This window comes from Balaenoptera acutorostrata (genome assembly GCF_949987535.1).
Source record: "Balaenoptera acutorostrata chromosome 3 unlocalized genomic scaffold, mBalAcu1.1 SUPER_3_unloc_1, whole genome shotgun sequence".
NCBI classification, from domain to species: Eukaryota; Metazoa; Chordata; class Mammalia; order Artiodactyla; family Balaenopteridae; genus Balaenoptera; species Balaenoptera acutorostrata.
Window position 1 is genome coordinate 664,436 of NW_026645489.1, and position 24,536 is coordinate 688,971.

Sequence of the window (24,536 nt, forward strand, 5' to 3'; positions counted from 1 at the left end):
GAGGCAAGGGCAGCCGTGTGTCATCCTGTTGAAGAGGCTGGAAAAGCAAAGGGGAAGAGGGATGCGTCAGGATGAGGACCAAGACAGCCAGGACCAGCCCCAGCCCCAGACGTGGGCCAACCCTAGGCATGCGTGGCGGGGAAGGGTTATCTTGGCCTCTACTGAGACTCGCCATGGGGACATGGGCCCCTCCCTCACCTCCCAGGGATAGAGCAGCTCAGGTGTCTTCCCTACAGGGACAGGACTTGGGACCTCCCCTACTGGGCCAATAGCTGAGACCCTGGGGATCGGGTGGAGCCAAAAAGACTTTCCAAGAATATTTCCCTACTGTCAACCAACGCTGAACATTGCCTTGGTGTCAAGTTGACATGGGTTCAAATCCTTGTTTTTAGACCCCAACTAGCTGTGTGACCTGCACCAGCAGAGCCTGAGTTGGTCCATCTGTAGAGTGGGGATTATGGCATGTATGTTGCACAGTTGCTGTGAGATCAGAGATGCCTAATTCTCATTCCACTAGCCCATCAGGACGCCTCTGGGATAAGATGACATTTGAACAATGAAGGAATAAGCCACGTGGATAGCCATGTGCATTTCTCCAGGCAAAGGGAACGGCAAGTGCAAAGGCCCCGAGGTAGGAGCAAGCCTGGCCGGTTGGCAGAACAGCAAGAAGGCCAAGGTAGCTGGAGCAGCATGAGCACAGGGAGCAAACAAGGTGATGAGTGAGAGAGGTCACGGGGGCAGGTCACAGAGGGCGCTTGTGGGCCACGGGAAAGACTTCAGCTTCTATTGTGCATGAGACGGGAGCCATTACAGGGTTCTGAGCACAGGAATGTCATGATCAAACATGGTATAACAAGATTATGCTGGTTGCTGTGTTGAGAATGGACTAAAAGAAACCAGGGCAAGAGGCTATTAACATAACTCAGGTAAGAGATGATGACAGCCTAGGTGAAGGTGGTAGCTGTGGAAATGGTAAGAAGTCAGGTTCTGGCTATACTGTATTCTTGAGACTAGATTCAAATGGATCTGGTAATTGAAAGAGACACATCAAGAATAACTCTACCAAACATTTATTGGGCACCCAGGCCCTCCAGGTACAGCTGCACAGGTTGTATACTGCACAACTCCCATGTGCATAGTGCTCTCTGAGGTGGTGTACTAGTCAGCAGCCCTGTGAGAGTTTAATCTGTGCCAGGCCCTGTGAAAAGCATTAGATACCATGTGTGGCTCTTGTGCCCTTGGCAGTGTGGCTTTCTGTTGAATGTACTACACTGTCTCACCTGTCAGAACTGTGGGCTGTACCTGCCGGGGCTGTGAGTATGTCCTTCCAGGGACATGGGATGGGGATAGCCACACTGCCGGGCAACAAGACGTGGGGGCAGGATCCCTGCAGCTGGTTTCCTCACCCTCCTGCTCTCGCCCACCTGCAGAAGCCATTGTGGAGTCTGCCTTGTACAAGTGTGTCCTGAAGCCCCTGAAGGAAGCCATCAACTCATGCCTGCGTGAGATCCACAGCAAGGACGGCTCGCTGCAGCAGCTCAAGGAGAACCAGCTGGTGATCCTAGCCACCACGACCACCGACCTGGGCGTGACCACTAGCGTGCCGGAGGTGCCCGTCATGGAGAAGATCCTGCAGAAGTTTGCCAACATGCACAAGGCCTACTCGCCCGAGAAGAAGATCTCCACCCTGCTCAAGACCTGTAAGCTCATCTACGACTCCATGGCCCTCGGCAACCCAGGTAGGTGGGCAGCCGGGAGGGACCCGGGCTGGGGGCGCTCTCCGGATCCCTGGAGCAGCGATATCGTATGAGGCTGTGACCCCTTCCCCTCAACAACTCCAGAGCCCTTGGAAAGCACTGGAGAAGCCTTCCCAGATTCAGAAGCCTGTTGGGGCAGGAGCAGCCTCGGTGGGTTCCCTGGGGGCTGGGAGGAGAGCCATGGTTGGCTGCCACACTGGAAGCAGCCAAGGAAGCCAGCCCATACTGTGCCTTTGTATGAATTAGGAAAAGGTGCTACGTTCGTTTCCTAGGGCTGCCGTAACAAAGTTCCACAAACTGGTGACAACAGAAATTTATTGTCTCACAGTTCTGGAGGCTGGCAGTTTGAGATCAAGGTGTCAGCAGGGCCCTACTCCCTCTAAAGGCTGTAAGGAAAGAGGTGTTCCAGGCCTCTCTTCTAGCTTCTGGGAGTTCCTTGGCTTGTGGCAGCATCACTCCAGTCTTTGCATGGTGTGCTCTCTGTGTACGTGTCTGTGTCCAAACTTCCCCTTTTTATAAGGATGTCAGTCATATTGGATTAGGGGCCCACCCTACGACAGTATGACCTCATCTTAGCCAATTATATCGGCAAAGACCTAATGTCCCAATAAGGTCACATTTCGAGGTAGTGAGGGCTAGGACTTCAACATATGAATTTTGGAAGGACACAATTCAACCCGTAATGGCCAAATAAATCAGTTACATAAGTCAGTGGGGCAGTTACGCTGATCTGGTCAGGTGTGCCTGAGCTTGGCTGGGCTGACTTGAGGGTCTGTGGTCAGAGGGGGTAGTTTGGAGGCTGGCTGGGCTAGGATGGCCTTGCTTATGTGTTGGGTGGTTGATTGGCTATTGACTGGTCTGGGATGGGGGTGACTGGGCCACGTGTTTCTCATTCTCCAGCAGGTTAGCCCAAGCTTGTACCCATGGCGGTAGTTGGGGTCCAAGTGGGCAAGTACAGCCTGCAAGGCCTCTCGGTATGGACTTGAACTGGCACAACGCCAGTCTGACACATTTCACTGACCCGTTTAGTCACAAGACTAGCCCAGATTTAAGGGGTGAGGAACCAGACTTCCCTTCTTGATGAGAAGAGCTGCAAAGGCACATGGCAAGGGGTGCAGATGTAGGGAAGAGAATCATTAGGACCATTTATAATCAGTTTACCCCAGCGCTCCTCCAGGCAGACAAGCTCAGGCATCACTGCACCATGGTGCACACCTTACTGGACAGAATGCTGGCTGGATTTCATCCCCTGACTACCGCTTCAGCTGGATGTCTCTGTGCAGTAAGCAACCTGTGTAACTGTACATGACAACCATGGTAATGGAGAGTGGAAGGATTGTTACCTCTGTAGTCATACAGACTTAGGTTCAAATTCCTGATCTGTCACTTACTACCTGTGTGACCTTGAGTGATTTCCTTAACCCCATAAGACCCAGTTTCCTCATCTGAGGAAGCTGTTTTACAAAGAGGCAAAACTAAGACCCCTAATGGTTCAGAAGCCACGCTTGGTCACTTGTGAATATTGGAAACAGCATATGTAAAATGTCAACCTCAATGCATGGTGCCTAGCAGGCTCGACCAGTGGTGGCTGTTTTAGGGGAGGAATTCTCCATCTGCCTTGGAGAAGGGCAGGCCAGTGTGGCCACAGGCCAACAGAAAACATTTGTTAGTGTGTGATTGGGGGATGGTGCAAGGTCCCCTCACCCTAGAAAAACTTCCTCACAGGCCTGGAACAGGCCACAGTTCCAGGTTGGAGTCAGTCTTTTGGATTAAACTGACTTGGGTCCAACAGTCAATTGTGAGAATGAATACTGTTCCCCGTAAGCAGTGCCACCCTGAGTTACAGCTGCACGTTAACCCTTTATCATAATATTGGAAATGTGATTGGAAGAGAGAGGGTTGTAGCAGTGGAGACGGGATGCTGAAGTGGAGGGTTTTCTTCATGGGGTGGAAGTCAGACCTTGAGATGGGGTGTCCCATGCGGTGTAGAGTCCAGAGAACAGGCCAGCGTGTGAGCTCCACAGCTGAGAAACCGCCTCAGAAATCTTCAAGGAAGTAAGGTGGGGGTCAGCAAGCAGCCTGCACCCCCCAGAGCTCTCAGAGGTGGACCTGCTCTGTCCCAGGGGTGTGGAACCCGGAAAGCTGTCCAGGAGCCCACAGCAGTGGTGTGAGGCTGGAGGTCAAGTCCCCATTGTGGCGTGGCAGAGGGCTGGCCAGGAACCTTCTCAGACCTTCTCAGAGCGAGGCAGCCCCAGATCAGCAGCGGTGGGGGGAGGCAGGCTCAGGGGGTGTCCTGCGTGGTGTGTAGAGGGAGCAACTGGACCAAGGCAGGAAAAGAGACAAAGCCCCGTAGGACCCGTCGCTGGGAGCAGCCTCAGCGAGAACAGACAGGCGGGCCTGGGACCTTGGAGGAACGTGGAAGAGAGAGATCCAGGTTTCCTTCCCAGCTATGTGATTGTGTTCAGGTTACTTCGGTGCTCTGAGCCTCAGTTTCACCTGTGTTAAGTCAGCACAGCTACACCCACGTTATGGGGCTGTTGTGAGACTGAGATGAGTCTGCAGTTTGCATCCAGCCCAGTGGCTGGCACTTAACAAGGACAGTTACCTTCCCCTTCTGAACTTCTCGTTTGGGCAGTCATTCTCCCTGCCTTGCGGGGGCTCGGGGCAAAGTCAGGGCCCAGGGCTCTACAGACCCTGAGCCGTTATCAGGGAGGCAGCTTTGGGCCTGAAATGGGCAATTGCATCCTCAGCGAGTCCCTGTTTACTCAGAAGCCTGCAGTTCTTTTCAACACTCAGTGTCTTGGCAGTGGTTTCAAACACTGTGAGTTTTGCGGACAGTGAATTTACTTACTAAAAACTTAGCAGCGAGCAGGGAATGGGGGAGGGAATGGCTAAATCTGAGGGAAAAGAAAGATAGAGAGGCACTGCCGGAGCTCAGCCCGTGAAAGTCTGAACAGAACAAGGACGCTCATAGTTTCCTTGTCCTTGGCTGGGTGGGGGGTGGTGGGGGGGTGCAGGAGCGCCGGGGCAGGGAGACAGGAACCTCTCTGCTGATTCAGAAGCCAGCTCCAGGCAGGGAGATCTGAGCCCAGAAATTCAGGGCGGGATCAAGGCTCCGTGTGAAGATTCCCCACCAGGAACAGACCCACCAGGAACAGACCCACCAGGAGCAGATGGGTTTCTTGGCAAGAGCCAGACAGCGGGTTCCCCTCCCACTGCTGAGCGAGCACCGGCCCGTGAACCCAGCGGCTTCCAGTCTCACCTGTGCCCCAAGCAGGCCTGGGCTGCCCCACTCGGAGCCTCAGCCTCTTCACCGGAGAGGAAGCAGTTCTGCCAAGAAGAGCAGGGATGTGAGGGTTCGTTCAAGGACATGGGTTTGAACCCAGCTTCAGTGCTGTAGCCTTAGACTTGAATCTCATGGGGCCTCTGCTTGTGTGTAAGATGGGAATGATAAGACCTGCCTTCCAGGTTGCCGTGCAGGGTAGAGGTGGGGGGAGCACACAGAAAACCCCTGGGCTGCGTGGCCCCGAGGAGGTACTAATCTTCCAGAGCCTCTGGTTTCTAGCCCCGTTCAAAAAGAGGCTGGGAACACCTCTCTCGGGGCTGTGGCGAGGCTCAGATGCGACCAGATGTGTGGGTGGGTGTCCAGTAGATGTGAGGATGCAGGAATGGCCGCTCCAAATGTGGAGGATGCAGCCACTCAGTGGTTTCCAAGCTGGGTTCCAGGAGGCACCCCAGGGGCCACCAGAGGGACACAGGACCGGGCTTGACCCCAGACAACCCTGCTTGTCCCTGTTTTACACGCAGGGTTCCACCTGGGATTTTGTTTGAAATAACCAGTTCTGCTGCTAAATTTTTTGGCTTTTTTTTTTTTTTTAACATCTTTATTGGGTATAATTGCTTTACAATGGTGTGTTAGTTTCTGCTTTATAACAAAGTGAATCAGTTATACATATACATATGTTCCCATATCTCTTCCCTCTTGCATCTCCCTCCCTCCCACCCTCCCTATCCCACCCCTCTAGGTGGTCACAAAGCACAGAGCTGATCTCCCTGTGCTATGCAGTTGCTTCCCACTAATTTTTTGGCTTTTTGAGAAAACCTTTCATTTGGAGAACATTTCAGACTTCAAAAACTTCCAGAATAGGAATAGTACATTAAAATAGGAACATCCACTTACCCCTTGTGGACTGTTAATATCTTACGTCATTTGCTTTATCATTTATCCTCTCTCTGTGCATATGTAATTTTTTCCTGAATCATATAAGGGCAAGTTACATACATCTTGGCCCTTTACCCCTAAATACTTCTGAGAATAGGGATATTCCCTCACATAACCACATTAAAGTTGTCTGCTTCGTAAATTTACATCAATACACCATTTTTCTCCACTGCACTGCCTGTATTCCAGGTGGTCACTGAGCTAACAAGGCTCTTATTAGCATTTCCTCCTCCAATTCAGGGTCCAATCCAAGGTCAGCTATCGCATTTAGTTGCCTCCTTTAATCTGGAACGTTACAGCCTTTCTTTGTCTTTTATGGCATTGGCATCTTTAAGGAATACAGGTTTCCCTCCCTGCCCCCTCCCCATCTTTTCTTTGTCACGAAAGTTCCTCATTTCGTGTTTGTCAGATGTTTCCGCATGATTAGACTGAGGTTAGGCATTTTCAGCCAGATCCGGACTGACTCTTAAATTCTCTTCTGACTTTGACATGCAGTGACCTTAGGACCAGGTCTTCTGCTCACAACGTCCGGCCACCCGGCCCTGCTCCCCTCCCGCACCCTCACCCCCTCACCCACCAGACGCTTCCAGCGCTTTGCTACTCTGAGTGTGGTCCCCAGCCCCGCCGTGGAGGACACAGCGCCGGCTTGGCTGCCGCCGGCCTCCACCGCTGACCCACTCTACGCAGAAAACTGCCCTTCCCCCCACCCGCCCTGCCCCAGCCCCTCAAGTCCAGGAAAGAAGCTCCACCGGCCTGTCTCTCCCATTGCACGATGCTGGCAGTAGTAACTGGTATCCACACGGCCTGGCTGCTGGCGAGACCGGCCGGGACAGTGGGAAAGGCAGAACTTGGAGACACAAAGCCTGAGGTAATGGGCCAGGCTGTCTTTTCCAGAAAGGTAGTTGCTGTTAATGCCCATGATACAGATGGGCCAGGATTCAAAGCTAGGATATCCTTACTCCAGAGCCTGTGCTTCCATCACTGTACCAAGCAGCCAGCCTGGGAACAGATCCCAAAGTTCCCGAATCCTGATCAAGTGCTTCCTCCTCTATAGCAGGTTTAGGGGCCCGTGTCAGGTACAGTGGGGAGTTCACAGAGACAAATGGCTTTGGATAGACCTGGCCCTCTGTCCTGCAGCCAGGAGCAGACTGGATGAGCAGACCGCATGAGGCTCGGTGAGAGCAGTTAGAACTTCTAGAATCATCTCTCCCATTACTTTGACAAACAAGCTATTGCCACCTCTTCAGTGTCTAAGACCCGGCATTCAGGGCTGGCCCTGCTGTTGGGGAGAAATAGCTTCAAGCCCAAGAACTCCTCCATAAGATAGGAGTTGGGGGAATGAAAGAAGAATGCAGCTCACTCAAATGTGGGGCTCTTTCTTAAAGAATAAAGAGCAGGCAACATCCGAGAGGGCAGTGAAGGCCAGCGGGCTGCTTTCTTCTCTTCCTTCCAGAGTCTGTGTAGCTGGCTCAGGCAGGGGCAGAGGCGGGGGTTGGGAGACCCCAGGTGCAGGGATCGACAGGCCTATGACATTGACTGAGGGTAGACAGGACAGAGAGGGAGGTCAGTCTGTTGATTTCTAAAAATCGATGTTAAAAAATCTAAACTGATTTCTGTTGACCAAAGTCACTAATGTTTATTGTAGAAAAAGATGATTAGTATTGTGGTAGATTTCTATCTGGTCTCTTTGAAATAGACATAGATAGGTAAGTAAATAGATAATTAGTTAAGGAAATACTTTCTGCTGTAACAGATGAACCCTGCAATCTCTAACTCAGTACAGATTTATTTCTCACGCATGTAAGTCCAATTGGATGGAGGAGGGTTGGGGAGCGGGGAGTGGGCTCTGCTCCACATAGTCATCCAGGGATCCAGGCTGAGGGAGGCTTTCTAAGAAGTCCCCCTGGGCATTGACATGCAGGTGACAGAGAGAGACAGACAGAGAACGTATGTGCCAGGCCTGGAAGCAAAGCATAACCTTGTTTTTACACCCACAACAGAAATGGGGTTCAGGACCTCTAACATGTCATGTTCTGAGGATTAGAAGCCACGTTACCCTCCCGTCTTGCATAATAACTATCTGTAACATTTCTCACAGTCCAATAACCCAGAAGCCACCATGTTAATCACTTTCTATCTGTCTCGTCACTGAAACATCACAACCACCCCCACGAGGTGTGGACACTGTTGTTATCCCCATTTTACAGCCAAGGAAACTGAGTCCCGGCAAGGTGAAGCAGCAAGCTCAGGGTCACACCTGAGCAGGTGAGTGGTGGCCCTGGGACTTGGATCCAGGTCCTGTGCTGGATTGCTGTGTTCTCCTGCCTCTCTAGGGTGCCCTGGGGTCAGAGATGACCTCAGGGAGGCCAGGCCCAATCACAGTGGCTTCATGCGTTTTCCAGCCAGGCTGGGACTTTTGGCTTCTGGTCTCTGCACCCACAGCCTGTGTGGCTGACTGGCTTGTGGGCTGAGCTCTCCGAAGAGGAACCCAGGGAGCTGGAGTGATTTCCTCAGGGATCCAGTGTTGCCCAAAGCAGAACTGAGACTTAAGCAGCATCTGCAAAAAGCACAAGCAACCCAAAAGGGTCGCTTTGGGAAGCTCAGTGGGAGAGAGGCTGGCTTCTCGTCTCACATCAGCCACAGACTACAGGGAACCTCCCTCCCTCGGGCTCCAGCTCTTTCATCTGTGCAGCTGGGAGTTCAAACTAGACCAGTGGTTTTCCAACTGGTCCCAGAGAACTCTCGAGGGACTGGGGACATCTTGCAAGGGGAAGGGGGGAGGAGGGGAAACAGCAAACCAGCCCTGCTGTCCGACTCTGATCAACCAGAGCAGCCAAGTTCTGTATCAGATACCCCTTAACGAAAGGATTCCACTGCAAAAGTAAATTTAAAACCTCCTGTTCTAGAGGCTTTCTACTTCCTGCCATCCTGTGTTTTTATCAGATAAGTTCGTTCATTCAACAGTTCAACAAACATATATTGACAGTATGGATGTTAACAGGAAAACCCAGCCCCTGTTTTTAGGATGGTCACAATTCAAGTGGAAAAACAGAGCATTCAACAGGCGACAACCCTGCAGTGAGATAAATGGTATTCATTCATTCATTTAGCAAGTATATTTATTAAACACCTACTACTGTTGAGGCATTGGATATAAACAGTGAGCACGATAAAGTCCCTGCCCTCATAAAGCTTTCATTACCTGGGGAGAGACAGCTAATAAACAAGGAAACAGAAATACAAAATATATCATCAGATGCTGAAACAGGCCACTAGAATGAATAAAACAGGCTAAGCGGTCTGGGGAGTGTGAAGGAGTTTGCTGTTCTGGGTTGGGAGGTCAGGGGAGGCCTCTCTGAGTTAACATGTATTTGTTTTTCCATTCTTCAATGACAAGCCCAGGGAAACCCGTTATAAGGGCACTGAACCTAGCTGGTGGGGAGTGGAGGTCTTGGGTTAAAACTTCCTGGAGGAAGGAAGTGGTTTCAGGTGGGAATCGTGGCGGAGGGTTAGGGCCAAAGCAGATCACAGTCGTGAGCCATGTGCTGCCCCAGGATCGTTGCACCAGCCACACCCACTTTCAGTAAGGGCCCAGTCAGCACATTCCAAGGGGCAGTTATGGTAAGATGATAGATTCTTTCCTCTAGATCGGGGTCTGCAGGCCAACTGTGGCCTGCCACCTGATTTCGTAAATAAATTTTTATTGAAACAGCCACGTTCATTCATTTACACAGTGTCTCCGGCTGTTTTTGTACAATGGCTGAGTTGAATAGTTGGGACAGAGACCATGTGGCCCATGAAACTAAAAATATTTACTATCCAGCCCTTTATGGAAAAAATTTGCCAACCCCTCTTTTAGAAAATGCTTCCTAGAAGACCAAACTTTATTTTTAATCCAGCCACTTGTTCGACGCTCACAAGGGCTCTGAGTAACAGACTGAGTTTTGTTATTACTTCTGGTTTGCAGATAAGAAAAGTGAGGCTCAGAGGTAGTGGCCCCAGATCACACAGCTGGTTAAGTGGCCGAGTCGGGGGCCTCCTAATCCAGTGTCCTCACGGTTTGTGTGACCCAGGTGTGCACGCTTTAGCTCATTTTTATCAGAGCTCTTCTTCTCCAAAATCCCCCAGCTGATGAAACACGCATAAGGCCCTCAGCCAGCTCTTTAAAATGTAATCAGCTCCCCCAACATCTACAGATGGAAAACAGATGTGACTTTGGCAAAAAGAAAGCAGGAATCAGCAGGAAAGGCAGGCTGCAGCCCAGCAGGCCTTTCAGAGGTACAGCCTGATGGATGCGATCTCTGACCCACGCAAGGCAGATGTTTCGACCACAGGTGAATTATTTTGCAGCTGTGCCCCAGCCTCCCAGTGCTGCTGCCTGAGGCCCCACTGTGTGCAGGGCTGAGCCCCGAGCCCTAAGCCTTGGGCTCCAGGCTTCAGGGAAGGAGAATGCAGCCCTAACTATCCCTAGGATATCGGGTGGGAGCCAGTGCATTTAAATGATGCTTAAAGCTCGTGTTTGTCCACAAATAGCTCTCAGGTCAGGGATCCTGTGTGGGCATTTCTCACTACATCAGGGAAGAGAGACCCAGATTCTACTGACCAGCTGTGGGGCCTGGAGCACATTTCTCCCATCCGTGAACCTCAGTTTCCTCACAGTGAGGTTGGACTTGATGAATCCAAGGCCACTGGTGTGCTAAGTCAGCGATGATACGAACCATCTCATGGGAGCTAGCCGTCTGCATCTCTTCCCCGCTCCATGTTCATGTTGGTAGCTTGAAGTTGGCCATTGTGGAAAGATTTATGCCATGCAAATTGGCAAATGCTGCAAATCAGAGCTTTTTTTTTTTTCTTTGGAGAGCCGGTTGTTAAGCATTCCCGTCACACCACTGTCTAAGGCCCATAATGGATCCTAGTTTCCTTGACCATGGCCCCAACCATGGGCAAGACAGAGTGGTGCCTGGTGGGAGCACATGTGGGTCCAGTTCAGCTCACTGTTGGTGTCCTACATCCCAAGCCCTGTGCTGGAGACTGGGAAGGCAGTGATGGGGCAGAGGCTCAGAGAGGTTAAGTGACTTGCCCAAGCTCACATAGCCTCCAACCCTGCCTTCAGGGAGTTCACAATCTGAGGAAAAGGGCAGGCTCTGAAACAGTCAAGGGTATGGGCACTAGAGCAGGAACCATCCAGCTGTGCTTGAGGATGTGGGAGGACAAGGAGAAGTTAGTAAGGGAAAGGTAGGGAGGGTGGTCCAGGCAGAGGGAACTGTGTGTGCAAAGGCACAGAGGAGTGAAAGTGCCGGAAGAGTTCAACCGAGATTCAGCACAGTGGGGTGTCCCATGGGAGTGTGATGGTGGCAGAATGCCATTCTGAGTTGGAAGTTGTCGTTCTGAGTTCCCCCTAATGGGGGAAGGACTCCTGGAGTCTGTGTAGAGGCCCATCCGAGTCAGCGCCAGGCCCCGGGCTCTGAGCTCTTGCTGGGAGCTCAGCATTCATTCACTCCCTCACCCAGCACCACCTCTGCCGTGCGTGCTCTGTGTACTGGGGAGACGGAGAGGAAGTGCTCACCGGTAGTTGGAGGGACAGACGTGGGGTCGAAGGAGTCCCCTGCAGTGGGCTAGCTGAACGCAGTGTCATGGAACCGAGGAGGTGGGCCCCAAAGCCCTTCCTGAGAATCAGCCGAGATTCTCAAGAAGGGCTTGGGGAGAAGAAGAAAAGGGCAAAGCACTTTCCATCCCCACCGCCCACAGAGCCGCAGTCCAGAGGGCTTCCTTCCCCGTCTCTCTAAGTCCTCAGACCTTGGGCTGGAGCTGGACCATCCTCCTGGCTGAACATCACTGTCCCTTCAAGCAGGGTTTCTCACCTTAGCACTACAGACGTGTGGGGACTGAGTAATTCACCTTTATGGAGGGCTGCCCTATGCGCTGCACGATGTTTGGCCACATCCCTGGCCTCTATGCCAGTAGCAAAAGCAACTCCAGACGTTGCCAACTGGCCCCCGAAGGGCAGAATCACCCTGGTTGAGAACTACTGCTCAAAAGCAAATGAACTTGCCTGATTGTATTTTTGGGTGAGCTATTAATACTATACCAAGAAAAAAATTGGTATTCTTGGAGGCGGAGTAAAAATTCAATCAGCTTTTAACCAATGCATGAGTTATAGGTGAATTCCAAAAGGCACAGAACTGTTTCACATCCATGCTGCCGGACATGCCTTGTTCCCTAATTCATAAATCAAACAAGAAAAGAATCTCCCGTGTGCCAGAATTCTAATGATTAAATTATCAACATGGAAGACAACTGCAGGCACAAAATAATCTTTCCCCAGGAACTCTTCAGTTGTGTCTCAGGCTCATAAAGGTTTATGGAAGATGTTCTCCAAAACTGACTAATTCTGTGCACAGAGGCACAAGAACCTTGAAAGAAATGATCAGAGAGCTCAGAACACAGAGCTGGAGTAAGAGGAACGACGTCCTTCCTTAGTGGGCATTTCCGTGGAGGCGGTATAGGAGCGCTCTGCTGTAAATCATTTCCTAGAATTCTCACCAAAACCCCATAGGATGTCATGCTATCTGTGTCAGTTCACATGTGTCTAGAAATGCAGGCTCAGAGAGGTAGAACACTTAGCCCACAATCTTATAGCTGGTAAGGAGTCCGGGTCTGACTCTGCTTTTCAGTGCTGTGTGTTACCAACCCCATCAGCTGATTCATTTTACTGGTGGAAAAACTGAGGCCGCCTGAGAAAGCAGAACGGAGATGTCAATAATAGCTCACTTTTCCATTGCGCTCCATGGGTACCGAATCACTTTCGTATTCTTTTTCTCATTTCATTCTCTCAAAAACCCTGAAAGGCCGTCAGGGCATCTTTTAGGCCCACCTCCACCCCGCTCCTTCCCCAAGGTATCTATTACTGTCAAGAGGCTCTGAGCCCCGGGAACATCTCCCACAAAAGCAGTAGTGATAAGTTATTCCTTTCAGAGGTATTTACGTTTTAGAAAAAAACCTAGGGAAAGGGCACTGCTTAACCCAAAAGAATGAAGGTTGGAGGGGAAACTTTAGGCCTGGTAGCATCTGGTCGAGGGAGGGCTTCACTTTTGCAAGTGGAGAGAGAGATGTGTTGTTCCCAAAAGACGTCAGTGTTAGACAGACAGCTGCTTCTGGGTCCATGAATAAGTTTGACGTGAACTTGCCTGAAGGTGTTGCAAGGGAAGAGCTGGGAAAGGGGAAGGGGCTGGGTCTTGCCCACCCAGCAGAGGGCACTTTTCTCGGTTCCTTCTTCCTAAACCCAGACTGTGTCTCAGGCCTCCCGACCAGGCTGATCCCAGGGTCGCCCCCTGTCATGAGAGTCAGGAGAAAACAGGAAGGTTCCTCTTCCAGGGGTGACCACCCCCCACCCAGCAAACCACTGTCCCCTTGCCCTGGGCTGGGAGCGGCTCACAAGGAGAGCCTCACACTCACCACCTTCTGCCTCCTTCCTCTCCCAGGGAAGTCCTACGGGGCAGACGACTTCCTGCCGGTGCTCATGTACGTGCTGGCCCGCAGCAATCTCACAGAGATGCTTCTCAACGTGGAGTACATGATGGAGCTCATGGACCCTGCCCTGCAGCTGGGGGAGGGTGAGTCACCACCCCAGGCCCATCTCCGGAACCCTGGGGCCCATCGCCCACTCATGACCCAGCCACACCAAGGGCTCGCTGGAGGGCCCAACAAGCACCTCCTGGATGCCAGACTCCACTAAGCCCTGGGACACAACAGTGCCTGACACAGCCCCTGTCCTGGGGGACTCAAAGACTAGCAGGGGAGCTGGGCCAGTAAAGAGACCTTGTCACCTATGCTAGACAAGGGAGGCCCAGAGAGTACCAGAGCACGTTACTCAGGCTGTGCAATCAGGGAAGGCTTCCTGGAGGAGGTGATGCCTGAGCTGGGCATTGAAGGATAAATAGGGGCCAGTCAGATAAAGAAGGGAGAGAGGCAGTCTTCGCAGAGGGAACAGCAGTTGCTGGCAGTGTACAGGATAAGGGAACAATGGTCAGCTCTTAGGGGTGGCCCTGGGGACTCAGCCTCCTGCTCATCCAGATCTGGGCCAGGTACCCGTCAGTGGGAGGAGGGTCATGCTGTGGTGTGGGCAAGAGGCCATGCACTCTCCTGTAGGATGATGACAGGGGTGTAATTTGTCCCACCCTCATCTTCCCTTCCCTTTCCTCCTTCCTACCACTTCGTCCCATACACTTAGCCTCGGCCACCCCTCCACCAAGAATCCCTGAGGTGCAGCCAGCCCAGATAGCGGTTCTGAGGGAGCCCCAGGCTCCCTCTGAGACACTACCCCCAAAAGGGTGGAGAGACTCTTAGGCCCCCAGTGGCCCCTTTGGGCTTTGTGGTTCTTGAGATAAGCTGGCCCTCTTTGCATCTGTTTGCATTTTTAGACTGTGTCGGTCTCTGGGGGGGACAGTATGACGTGGCTGGTTCTGTGAGTTCTTGGAAGCTCAGGGGAGCATGTAAAGCCATGCAGGACTGGCCCACCCCCGTGGATTGTTGTAGGGTCATAGAGAGTGCCAGGGAAAGAGCCCTTTGGTGGGTGGAAGGATGGAGCGAGGCTGTGGCGCTCTGCACTTGATCTCAGCACTGGCCGGCTCTCTGGCAGTGGTCACCCCTGCCCTGGCCGCCGTGGCTCCTGTTCCATCCACAGCCTGCATCCTTGCTGCCAGACGGGACTCCAGGCCAGGCGCAGTGGCGAATAGGGACAGGACAGGGACATCCTTGGCCCAACTACCCTCTCCTTATGGACCTGAAGCCCCCCACCCCAAATCTGCCATAACCTCCTGCGACCCTTCTTCCTGTTCCTGAAACCCACAGGGGGTTCGGGTGGGAAAGCTGAGGTCCTGCAGGCAGGAGAGCTAGTCTGTTTGGGGCTACATTAAGTATTTTTTAAAATTGAAGTATGGTTGATTTACAAAATTGTGTTAGTTTCAGGTGGACAGCAAAGTGATTCAGTTATATATATATGTTTTTCAGATTATTTTCCATTATAGGTTATTACAAGATATTGAATATAGCTCCCTGTGCTACACAGTAAATCCTTGTTGCCTATCTATTTTATGTGTAGGGCTACATTAAGTATTTTTGAGGCAAGCCAAGTACAAATGAATACATAAAGATCTTAAACATTTCACACTTTCTGACCCAAAGCTGCCTGAATACCTGCAGCCTACCCCTTTTAGACTTAAGGGTCAGAGCCCCCGCCCCAGCTCTGGACCTGTGGGGAAATTTCTAAGGAATCTATGGGGTGTTTGCTGGAAGAAAAGATGGCAGGGCAGAGCCTCGCATGCCACCACATACCGCCCCTCCCAGCAGACCCTGCCCAGGGCAGCTCTGAGGACCACGCTGCACACGCCAGCAGGTGGGTTGGGTGGCACGGGCGCCTCTCTCTCTTCCTGCGCCCACAGCCAGGGTGGGAGGTCACAGCGGCCGGGACAGCCCAGCCTCACAGGTGTTGGACTCCGACAGAAAGATGACTTGGGGGTCTCCAGCATGGGCAGGAGCTTCCACCCAAGTCTGCCAGCTGGTAGACCTCCATCTAGACATATCTGGGCCCAAGAGCAGGAGGACAGAGCGCCAGGGGGCAGCGTTCCTCAGTTTCCCCAGCTTCACCCTCCTGTCTCTGCTGGGTGGTGGCCCACAGGGTGCTCCGTCACCAAAGCCTCTGAGGTGCAGTGAAAAGAGGGGCTTGCCTGGGAGGCGGGGGGGTGGAGGGGGAGAAGCAGAGCCCCTGCTGGCCAGTCCCCACCCCTGGTGCTCTGCAGAGTCAGACATGCCCGGGACAAGGGCAGGCCCCTGGGGAGTCCCTGCTCTTGAGAACTTAAGTTACTCCATCCTAAGAGGAGAATTAACACAGGGTGTAGAAGAAAGAGTAGTTTGGAGGCTGGATTTGGTCCCAGTTCTGCCTCTGATTGGCTGGAGACCTTGGGCAAGTCACTTAACCTCTCTGGCTTGGAAAAGGGAAGGCATTGGGCTAGATTTGGGGTTTTCAGACCATCTGGGCACCTTCTGCAGAGGCAGCTGGGGGAAAGTGGAGAGCTGGAGTGGGCCTCTGCCTTCTTGTGTTTCACAGTCTGAACAGACAGATCTGCATTCACCAAAAAGCCTGCAAGACCGTCACATTCTTTCAACTGGTTCCACGTGCTGGAATTTGGCAAAGATTGTGACTGGGTCCCACTTTTTTGCAGCAGGCTTCTGGAGAGTGAGCGATCAGGGACTTCCTATAAGAAGTAGAGAGGACCTGAACACTGGGCTGATGGGACCCTGACCCCTTTCTCCCCCCTCTCTCTGCAGCTCCCACCACTCTGGGCAATTACAGGGCAGATGGGAGACCCAGGCAGCTGCTGGGCACCTGGCTGGAGCCAGCTCAAAATACAAACCTCTCCAGAAGCACCCTCATAGATTCCTTTACCCACATCCCCTCTGCACCCTGGCTGACAGCTGGCCATCCTGGGCTAGTCATATCTTAAGAGAGGCAATGAGGTTTTCCCATCAATGGACAGCACACTCTCCCTGAAGAGAACCCTCGACTCCAAAACTCACAGTGCGAGGAGTTGCCTGCCACCTAGTGGTCATAGCAGGAACTGCAGGACCCCAAGTCCAAGGGAAGTCTACTGGGAGAGCCAGGAGACTGTAAAAAAAGCAGGGCTTGAGCAGGCAGGAGTGCAGTGGCAGGGCTTAGAGTTCCTCTCCTTTGCCCAAGAGGGTGGGGAACCTCCAGAGCAGCTCCCTTAGGTCACCTAACCACCGTGCCATACTCACATGTTACCGAGCACTGCACTTTATGTGTATTCATCTCATTTACTTTCCACAACATTATGGATTTTGCAGATGAGGAAACGGAAGCATAGAGGACACTAACTCACCTGAGAGCACAGGGCTCTCTGCCAAAGGCTGAGACCTAAACCCTGCTCTCTGACTCCAAAACTGACCATTCGCAGTCAGCGCACTGCACTCAGCTCCTCCCTTCCCAGCCAGGGGGCTGTGATCACGATGGGAAACAGGACCACGGGGAAATGCCAACTAGAGGACAGGGCTCTCTGCCAGCGAGGGCTGGAGGCACCAAGGAAGGCTTCTTGCACACACAGGCTTTGAGCTGGGCTGGAAAAGGAGACCCATGAGAGGTCTGCTGGCCCTTCTCTGATAAGGGACACCAAGCCAAGTTCCATGTTGGCCTTGATATACCTATTTCAAAACTGTCTCCTTCCTACACTGCCATGAGAGGGTGAGTGATCCTCTGGCAATAAACCCCTTTACCTCATCCCCCGCCCACCCCAGTCAGGGTGTGAACTTTTCCCATACTGGTTGTGAAATTTGTAGGAATATATAGACAGCTTCATCCAATGGAGCAGTTAGGAATGCTTTGGGCTGCAAATAATTCACGATGTAACTAATAATGGTTTAAATCAGAGTGAGGGACTGGTTTGTCTCTTGCATCAAGAAGTCCTGGGGTAAGCAGCTGATAATGATGGCAGTTTTTAGCCCCACCATCAGGAAATCGTAGACCCAGCTCTTTCCATTGTTCTTTAGGATGTGAACTTTTGTCTTTGTGCCTATCACCTCTGATCACAAACAGCTGCCGTGCCTCCAGGCTCACCTCTGTGTTCCAGAAAAGAGGAAGGGGGACAGGCAAAAACCAGAAGGGATACACTAACTGAGTCTGTCCCTTGCAAAAGGCTTTCCTGGAAGCGCCACTCAGGGACTTCCACTTACATCTAAGTAGCCGGAACGAGGTCTCCTGCCCTCTACCCTGAACTACAAGGGAATCTAGGAAGTGAGCATTTTCAGTTGAGTGTTGCTTTACCCCACAAAAGTAGAGTTCAGTTAATTAGGAAGAAAGAGAAGATGGGATTTGGGTGGCTCACTAGCAAATGGGCCTCATGTCAAAACTCATTGCCCTGGTACCCAAAGGGCTGGGGAGAAGCTTGGTGGGTGGGAAGGAGGCCCAGGGAAGCACTGCAAGACCTTGGCCAAGTCACCCTGCCCCCTCTAGAGTGAGGGACGAAACAAGGCTAGTGCTTCTCAAACATTTTAACCAAAGCCTCCAACAAGCCAAGGAGAGTAAACTTGTAAGCATCTGTGCAAATTATTATCTTTTATCTGAAAACTTCATGTAAATTTTGTAGTCTGAAGTATTTCAAAGCTTAAATTAGGAAACATTAGGTATTAGGAATATGTGTGAATTAACCTAAGGTAAAAAGAAATGGAGAAATAAACGAATCAAAGTTTTTACTTTCCTTAAATCTTTAAAAAATAGTGTGTGATAGTATGACCGTAATTAAAATTTTCTCCACATATTTTTAAGTCGTTTTGTAAAATAGGGTATATATGACACATACAATGAGGAGTCTCCCACCCACCCATGTCTCCAAGGCACCCCTTTCCCCACCCTAAAGACATCCGTGGTTCTTGTGTATCTTCACATTGTAAAACTCATTGTAAAACTAAAAACTCATTTTAAAACATCACTTAAATATAAGCAAGAGTTACGTCCCAAAAGGAACAAGCTTTGATCAGGGCCGTACAGATCAGGGCTGGACTTGAGGAAGCTCGTGAGGCTGCGGGGGGCACAGAGTTGAAGTTGGGCCGGTGACCAAAGGGGCGGCAGGTGCCTCCTTGCAGCGGCGGTGGGTGGGGCTTAGAGAGGTGGGTGGGGCGGGCCGAGCTGGGACCAGCCCCTCCCTTTGGGGGTGGGCGGAGGCGGTCCTGGCTCAGCCTCCACATCCTTCCCCCCCCCCCCCCCCGCAGGTTCCTACTATCTGACCACCACCTACGGGGCCCTGGAGCACATCAAGAACTACGACAAGATCACGGTGACCCGGCAGCTGAGCGTGGAGGTGCAGGACTCCATCCACCGCTGGGAGCGCCGGCGCACGCTCAACAAGGCCCGGGCCTCCCGCTCCTCCGTGCAGGTGACGCCTGGGACCGAGGGTGGGAGGGGGCCGGCGGACCTTGTCCCCAGACCATCCCTACTGCCCGCCGGCTAGCAAGCCTGACGCCGACTGGCTGCTCTGGCCAGCCAGCCCAGCCCCCAGGGGCGTTCACGTGGGAGGCAAAGGCACCGGCTCTCGCCTGCCAGCGTGTGCCCAGCCCAGTGGCGGTTGGGGGATGGGAGTGGAAGTTAAGGGGTGGAGACTACAAAAGTATCAGCAGGCCTCGGTGGGCAAACATGGTAGGGATATGGGACATTTATCCACTCTTCCTTAGCACCTATGATGTCCCAGCAGGCTGTTAGGGCTGGAGATGTGAACAGTAAGTCGTCCCAGTGAGAAGCCCACGAGCTGATCTACAGCCTTGCCCCCTTGTGCCTGGACAAATGCAGCAGGTGCCAGGGGTCCCCCTGCCCCAAGCCTGCCCCCTCCAATCCAGCCACCCGTCCTTCCCCACCTCTCTCTATACAAACTCAGTATTCAAGCCATTGGTGGCCAGACTCCTCCCCCCCCCATTAGCCCACACACCCCCAGGCTGCATCCAATCAGCTACCTCTAATTCCCTGAACACACTGTGCTCAACTCCCTGGGGCTTAGCCTCTGCCCATACTGGTCCATCTCCCCTTCTTCACCGGCTGCCACTGCCCATCCTCAGTTTCTCCAATAGCCCCTCCTCTGAGAAGCCTTCCCTGACACCCCCTCCTGCCCCTCATGCCCTATGGCCTGGGTTAGATGCCCTCCGCTGTGCTTCCTGCGGCTCCTTCGCCCTTTACAGCACATAGACACTGTATTGTAACCATCTATGCATGAAGCTATCACCCTAAGAGAGCAGGGCCCATTGCTCACGTGTCTTAGGGGTCCCAAGCCCAGGGCCTGGGACAGAGTGAGACTGGGGTGTATGCAGAACGGCCAGAGTTAGGACAGTGAGCCAGGCTGCAATCCAGAGCTGTAAATAGCTCTACAGACTCACTTACCTGGCACCCAGAGCTCACTGGACCTGAACCCCACGCCTGGCTTTCCAGATGGCCCTTCTGTAACCAGCAGAGCCCAGGCCTGGGAAGCAAGAGGCTCAAGGTATGGACCCAGCTCTGTACTAGCTTGCTGTGTGACCCCGAGCAGTGTCTGCCCTCTCTGGGACTCAGTTTTCCTGTCAGCACAGGGGGACTCTGGACTATTTGAGCTCTGCCTCCCCAGTACCTGTTCTAGGTGGCCAAGCTGATGTCCCCCCTCCTCTAATCAATGGTGTCTTGATAATGTTTAGTAACTGGTTCTCTGGGGAGGAAAAAAAAAAAAAAACCCTCTGATCTCAGCTTCTGTCGATTTCCATGGTATAAATGCTCCCACCATGGCCGATTTCAAGCTACTAACTTGGCATCACTGAACTTGGAGTTGGGAAGCGGGTATGAGCCAGCATGAGTTGGCAAGTGCCAGCTCCAGCACACTACCACTGCCCACTGCCTCCTGGGACAGCTGTCCCTCCACCAGCTCTTGGAATATGGACACTCTTGGTCCAGGCCTGACCCGGGCATTCCTTACTTCTTGCTTCCGCCCTGTGGATTCCCAGCGCTGAGCCAGGCAGAGCGTCAGTGCCTCCCACTTAGGGAGGCAAAGCTCAGGAAGAGGCTTGGGATGAGGAGTCTTCTCGGCACTCTTTCCGGGGTATGGGGAGGTCACCACCCCCTTCCTCCTCCCCCAGTGCCTCCTCTGCACCCCATGCTCTAAATCCCTCCCCTGGGAGTGAGAGCCCAGAGCTTGACAGTCATCAGGTGTAAAGGGCCCTTGGGAGGCCTAATGGGGGACAAGGAGAGCACAGGCAGCCACTGAGACCCAAGGAAGTGGGTGGGCTTTCCTCTCCCGGAAGAAAGGAGTGATCCCAGGGACCCTTGACACAGAGCCTGCCCTTCACATGCACTCACTGCTCTGCAGCCATAATTACCACCATTCTGAAGTGGTCATCGCCCTCATAGTCGCCATCCTCCTCCTCCTCACCGGGAGACGGCTGTGCTGTCACCATCCTTCCACAAGGGGGCAACCCTGCACACACCACTTCCTACCCGTCCTCGGTCCTTGGGGAAAAGGGGACTCTTCCAGGCTCTGAGCTAGTTTTGTTTTGTTTTGTTTTGTTTTGTTTAATTTTATTTATTTATTTATTTATTTATTTATTTATTTATTTATTTATGGCTGTGTTGGGTCCTCGTTTCTGTGCGAGGGCTTTCTCTAGTTGCGGCGAGCGGGGGCCACTCTTCATCACGGTGCGCGGGCCTCTCACTATCGCGGCCTCTCTTGTTGCGGAGCACAGGCTCCAGACGCGCAGGCTCAGCAATTGTGGCTCACGGGCCCAGCCGCTCTGCGGCATGTGGGATCTTCCCAGACCAGGGCTCGAACCCGTGTTCCCTGCATTGGCAGGCAGACTCTCAACCACTGCGCCACCAGGGAAGCCTGAGCTAGTTTTATGTGCTTCCTCACAGCCACGGAGTAAGGACTGGTTTTATCCCCAGTTTACAGTTGAGGAAATGGAGACTCAGAGAGGTGTAGGTCACACAGTGGGAGCAGATTCAAAGCCAGGCAGGGACTCCTTCCACCCTCTCTGGTGGAGGAAGGTGTGAGTGTGCTGTTCTGTGCGAAAGCTCCCATCCCCACCCTCGCAGGCGTCGCCTCACCCTTGCCCACGTAGCTTATGAGGGGCAACTCCTCCACCTGCCCTAAAGCCCCCATCCTTCAGGCCCAGCTCCCCAATCCCTTTCCCCTAAGTCTTCTCCCCCCCCACTTCCCTGCCTGCCTGCCCCCCCCCCTCGGAACACCAGGCTTCTCACCCCCAGGCTCTTCCAGCCCTAAGGCCTGAACTGTTCTGCCTGCCTTAGCTGCCCCAGCTGAGCCATGGGATGCTGGGGGTGGGTCTGAACCTCTGGTTTTATTTATGCTGCCCTGCGTGCCCAGCATAGCGCTTGGGACGAAGAGGGGCTCAGGGAGGAAGAGATGAGAAAGTGAGTGACAGATGAGTAAATGATGGCGAGCCCGTGGACTGGCCACCAGGGGGCGGGCGCTCTCAGTCATTGCCGAGACTGCAAGCCAACCCACTGACCTGGAATGGTCGGCCCCATCGAGAGCTGAGGCTCAGAGAGGGAAGGCCCTTGCCTGAGGTCACACAGCAGGGTCAGCTGCAGGTGCCCTGACTGCCAGCCTCACGACCCCTCCTGCCATCCATCCGCTCACTACAGAGAGGACCCTGGGATACAGAGAGGACAAAGGACTTGTTCAAGACCACGCAGCTCCTCACTCCTGTCCAAGCTCCCAGCATCGGGACGGGGGTGAGACCCGACGCCGGCCTGGCCCCGCCGGTGACCCACGCCCCCTCCATCTCGCCCCGTAGGACTTCATCTCCGTGTCGTACCTGGAGCCCGAGCAGCAGTCGCGGACGCTGGCGTCGCGGGCGGACACGCTAGCCGAGGCGCTGTGCGCTCAGTGCGCGGAGAAGTTCGAGGTGGTGCAGCCCCAGGACCACCGGCTCTTCGTGCTGGTGGACGGGCGCTGCTTCCAGCTGGCCGACGAGGCGCTGCCGCACCGCATCAAGGGCTACCTGCTGCGGAGCGAGCCCAAGCGCGACTTCCACTTCGTGTACCGGCCCCTGGATGGCGGCGGGGGCAGCGGGGGCCCGCCCTGCCTCGTGGTGCGGGAGCCCAACTTCCTGTGAGGCCGGGGCTGCAGCCGCTCCAAAGGCAGTGTTCACCCAGGCGGCGAAGCCGTCAGAAGACCCGGCCCGCGCCCTCACCCCACACACTCACACTCAGCCGCAACCACACGCGCGCACACACACACACGCACACACTCTCCCAACAGGGATGCCCACACGTCACACGTGCTCGCAACCCACTGAGCGCGCGTAGACCAACGTGGCACTTAAGCAACGTGATCAGTGGCCCCCAGCGTGCTTCCTGAAGGAGAGTCATAGCCCCCTAGAGGCCACGTTCTTCATTAGGCAGAAAGGGAAACAGGCTCAGAGAGAGAAGGGATTCTCCAGCCCCCTGAAGCAAACAGAGCCCAAGCCCGGCCCCTGTTCACACACAGCCCCTCAGGCCAGTCCCTCTGCCCCTGACCCCCATGCCCACCGGATCCTCAGTCTTTCCCGGGGAGGGCTTCCCGTCTCCCCAGGACTGTCCTCAGGAGGAGTGGCCTGGCCCCAGCTGCTCCCACGCCCCTCTTCCCACAGGATGGAGCTGGGATGCTCTGGACCCTCCCAGCATCTCAGGAGCATCTCAGGGTGTGTGAGGAGACAGCCCCCCTCCCCCGACCCCTGCATAAGAGCCTGCGCTTGGCTCTCAGCACCCACAGCCCCGCCTCAGCTCCCAAGCTCCTCCAGGAGCAGCCAGACGTGCACTGCGACCTCCAAGTGAAGCCAGCTCCATGGCTACGTGGGTGAGCGCAGCCTCGGCCACGGGGGACATTGACTGGGCCGTTGCCTTGGGGGGCACCCCAGGGCTGTGGCACCTGTGGCAAGAGGCACTGTGTGGGGAGTGTTTAATAAAAGCCCTTTTGAAAAGGCGTCTTCTTTTCTCGGGCTAGAGCTCTGCTCAGCCAGCCAGGCCCCCCATTAACAGCCTAATCCCCTTCCCAGGTGGAGTACAGAAGACCACCTCCTTTCCACCGAGGGCCCTATGTTTTGACAGAATCTGCAGCATACTCTCAACCCTCAGGGCCCTGGCCCCTGTCTGCCCCTCAGCCTGGTCATCTCCTGTCTCCTCCCCCACCATGGTTCCCATCATTCCTGCCTCTGCCGCCTAGCCCGGGAATACCGTTCCATATAGTCTTTGCGTGGTCAAACTCCTCTTTATCCTTCAAAGCCCGTCTCCTCCCCCTGGAGAAAGTCAGCCTTCTCTGACTTCCTAGGCTGGCCAGATGGTCCTTGTCCATGTCTCCCAGGCCCCTCGGATCATCTCTCTCACAAGAGATAGCTCATCAAATTGCATTTGTCTGTTGATATTTCTGCTTTCTCCACCAAATTTGGACCCTTCATGTCTGTATCCTCAGCATTGATTAAAATATGTGTTTGTTGAGTGCCTGTTAAATGTCAGCACTCTTCTGGGCCCTGGGAAACAGCAGAGAACAAAACAGATGAAGTTCACGTGGAGCCCCAGTGTGAACAGCAGTGAGCGGTGCACCCAGGGCAGGTCGGCTGGACTTACCTGGATTATACTCCTGGGCAGCAACCAGCTCATTCAGCCAGTCAACAAACATCTGTCGAACTCTGGCTCCAGGCCAGCCCTGTGTGAGATGCAGGGATTGCTCCAGGATGCAGCCAGCCAGCCCTGGAGGACCTTCCAGGCCGGCGCTCAGTATAACAGACATGACAAAACAGGCAAACAGCTTCTGATCTGAGGCTACCCTCAGATCAGAAGCTGAGGGTAGCCGGCTCTGATCCCAGGTTGTCCTTTCCTTCCCCATCCCCCTACCCACCACCCAGTGCAGACACTGTTCCCTTCCTGAGCTTCCAATGCTCCCTGCAGCCCTGAGCTGAGCTGGCCATACAGCCTCGTGCCCACAGCTGTACGGCAAAGTGCCCACTGCCTCCCACTAGGCCTGAGGCTGGTGGGGAACGTC

The 24,536-nt window shown here is 53.6% G+C and overlaps 1 protein-coding gene across 2 annotated transcripts in view; it reads left to right on the forward strand.

Moving 5' to 3' along the window:
- The window catches only part of RIN3 (Ras and Rab interactor 3), a 121,582-nt gene extending 97,627 nt beyond the window's left edge, over nt 1-23,955 (forward strand). Inside the window, exons 7-10 of one of the 2 annotated variants that reach the window (XM_057539190.1) lie at nt 1,431-1,739; nt 13,461-13,592; nt 18,760-18,923; nt 22,312-23,953. In XM_057539190.1, the coding sequence (XP_057395173.1) occupies nt 1,431-1,739; nt 13,461-13,592; nt 18,760-18,923; nt 22,312-22,632 (926 nt within the window). In that variant the 3' untranslated portion in view covers nt 22,633-23,953. Of the gene's footprint in view, nt 1-1,430; nt 1,740-13,460; nt 13,593-18,759; nt 18,924-22,311 lie in introns of both variants that reach the window. The other variant, XM_057539191.1, reaches the window with a different exon arrangement.
- Nucleotides 23,956-24,536: the final 581 nt, after the last annotated feature.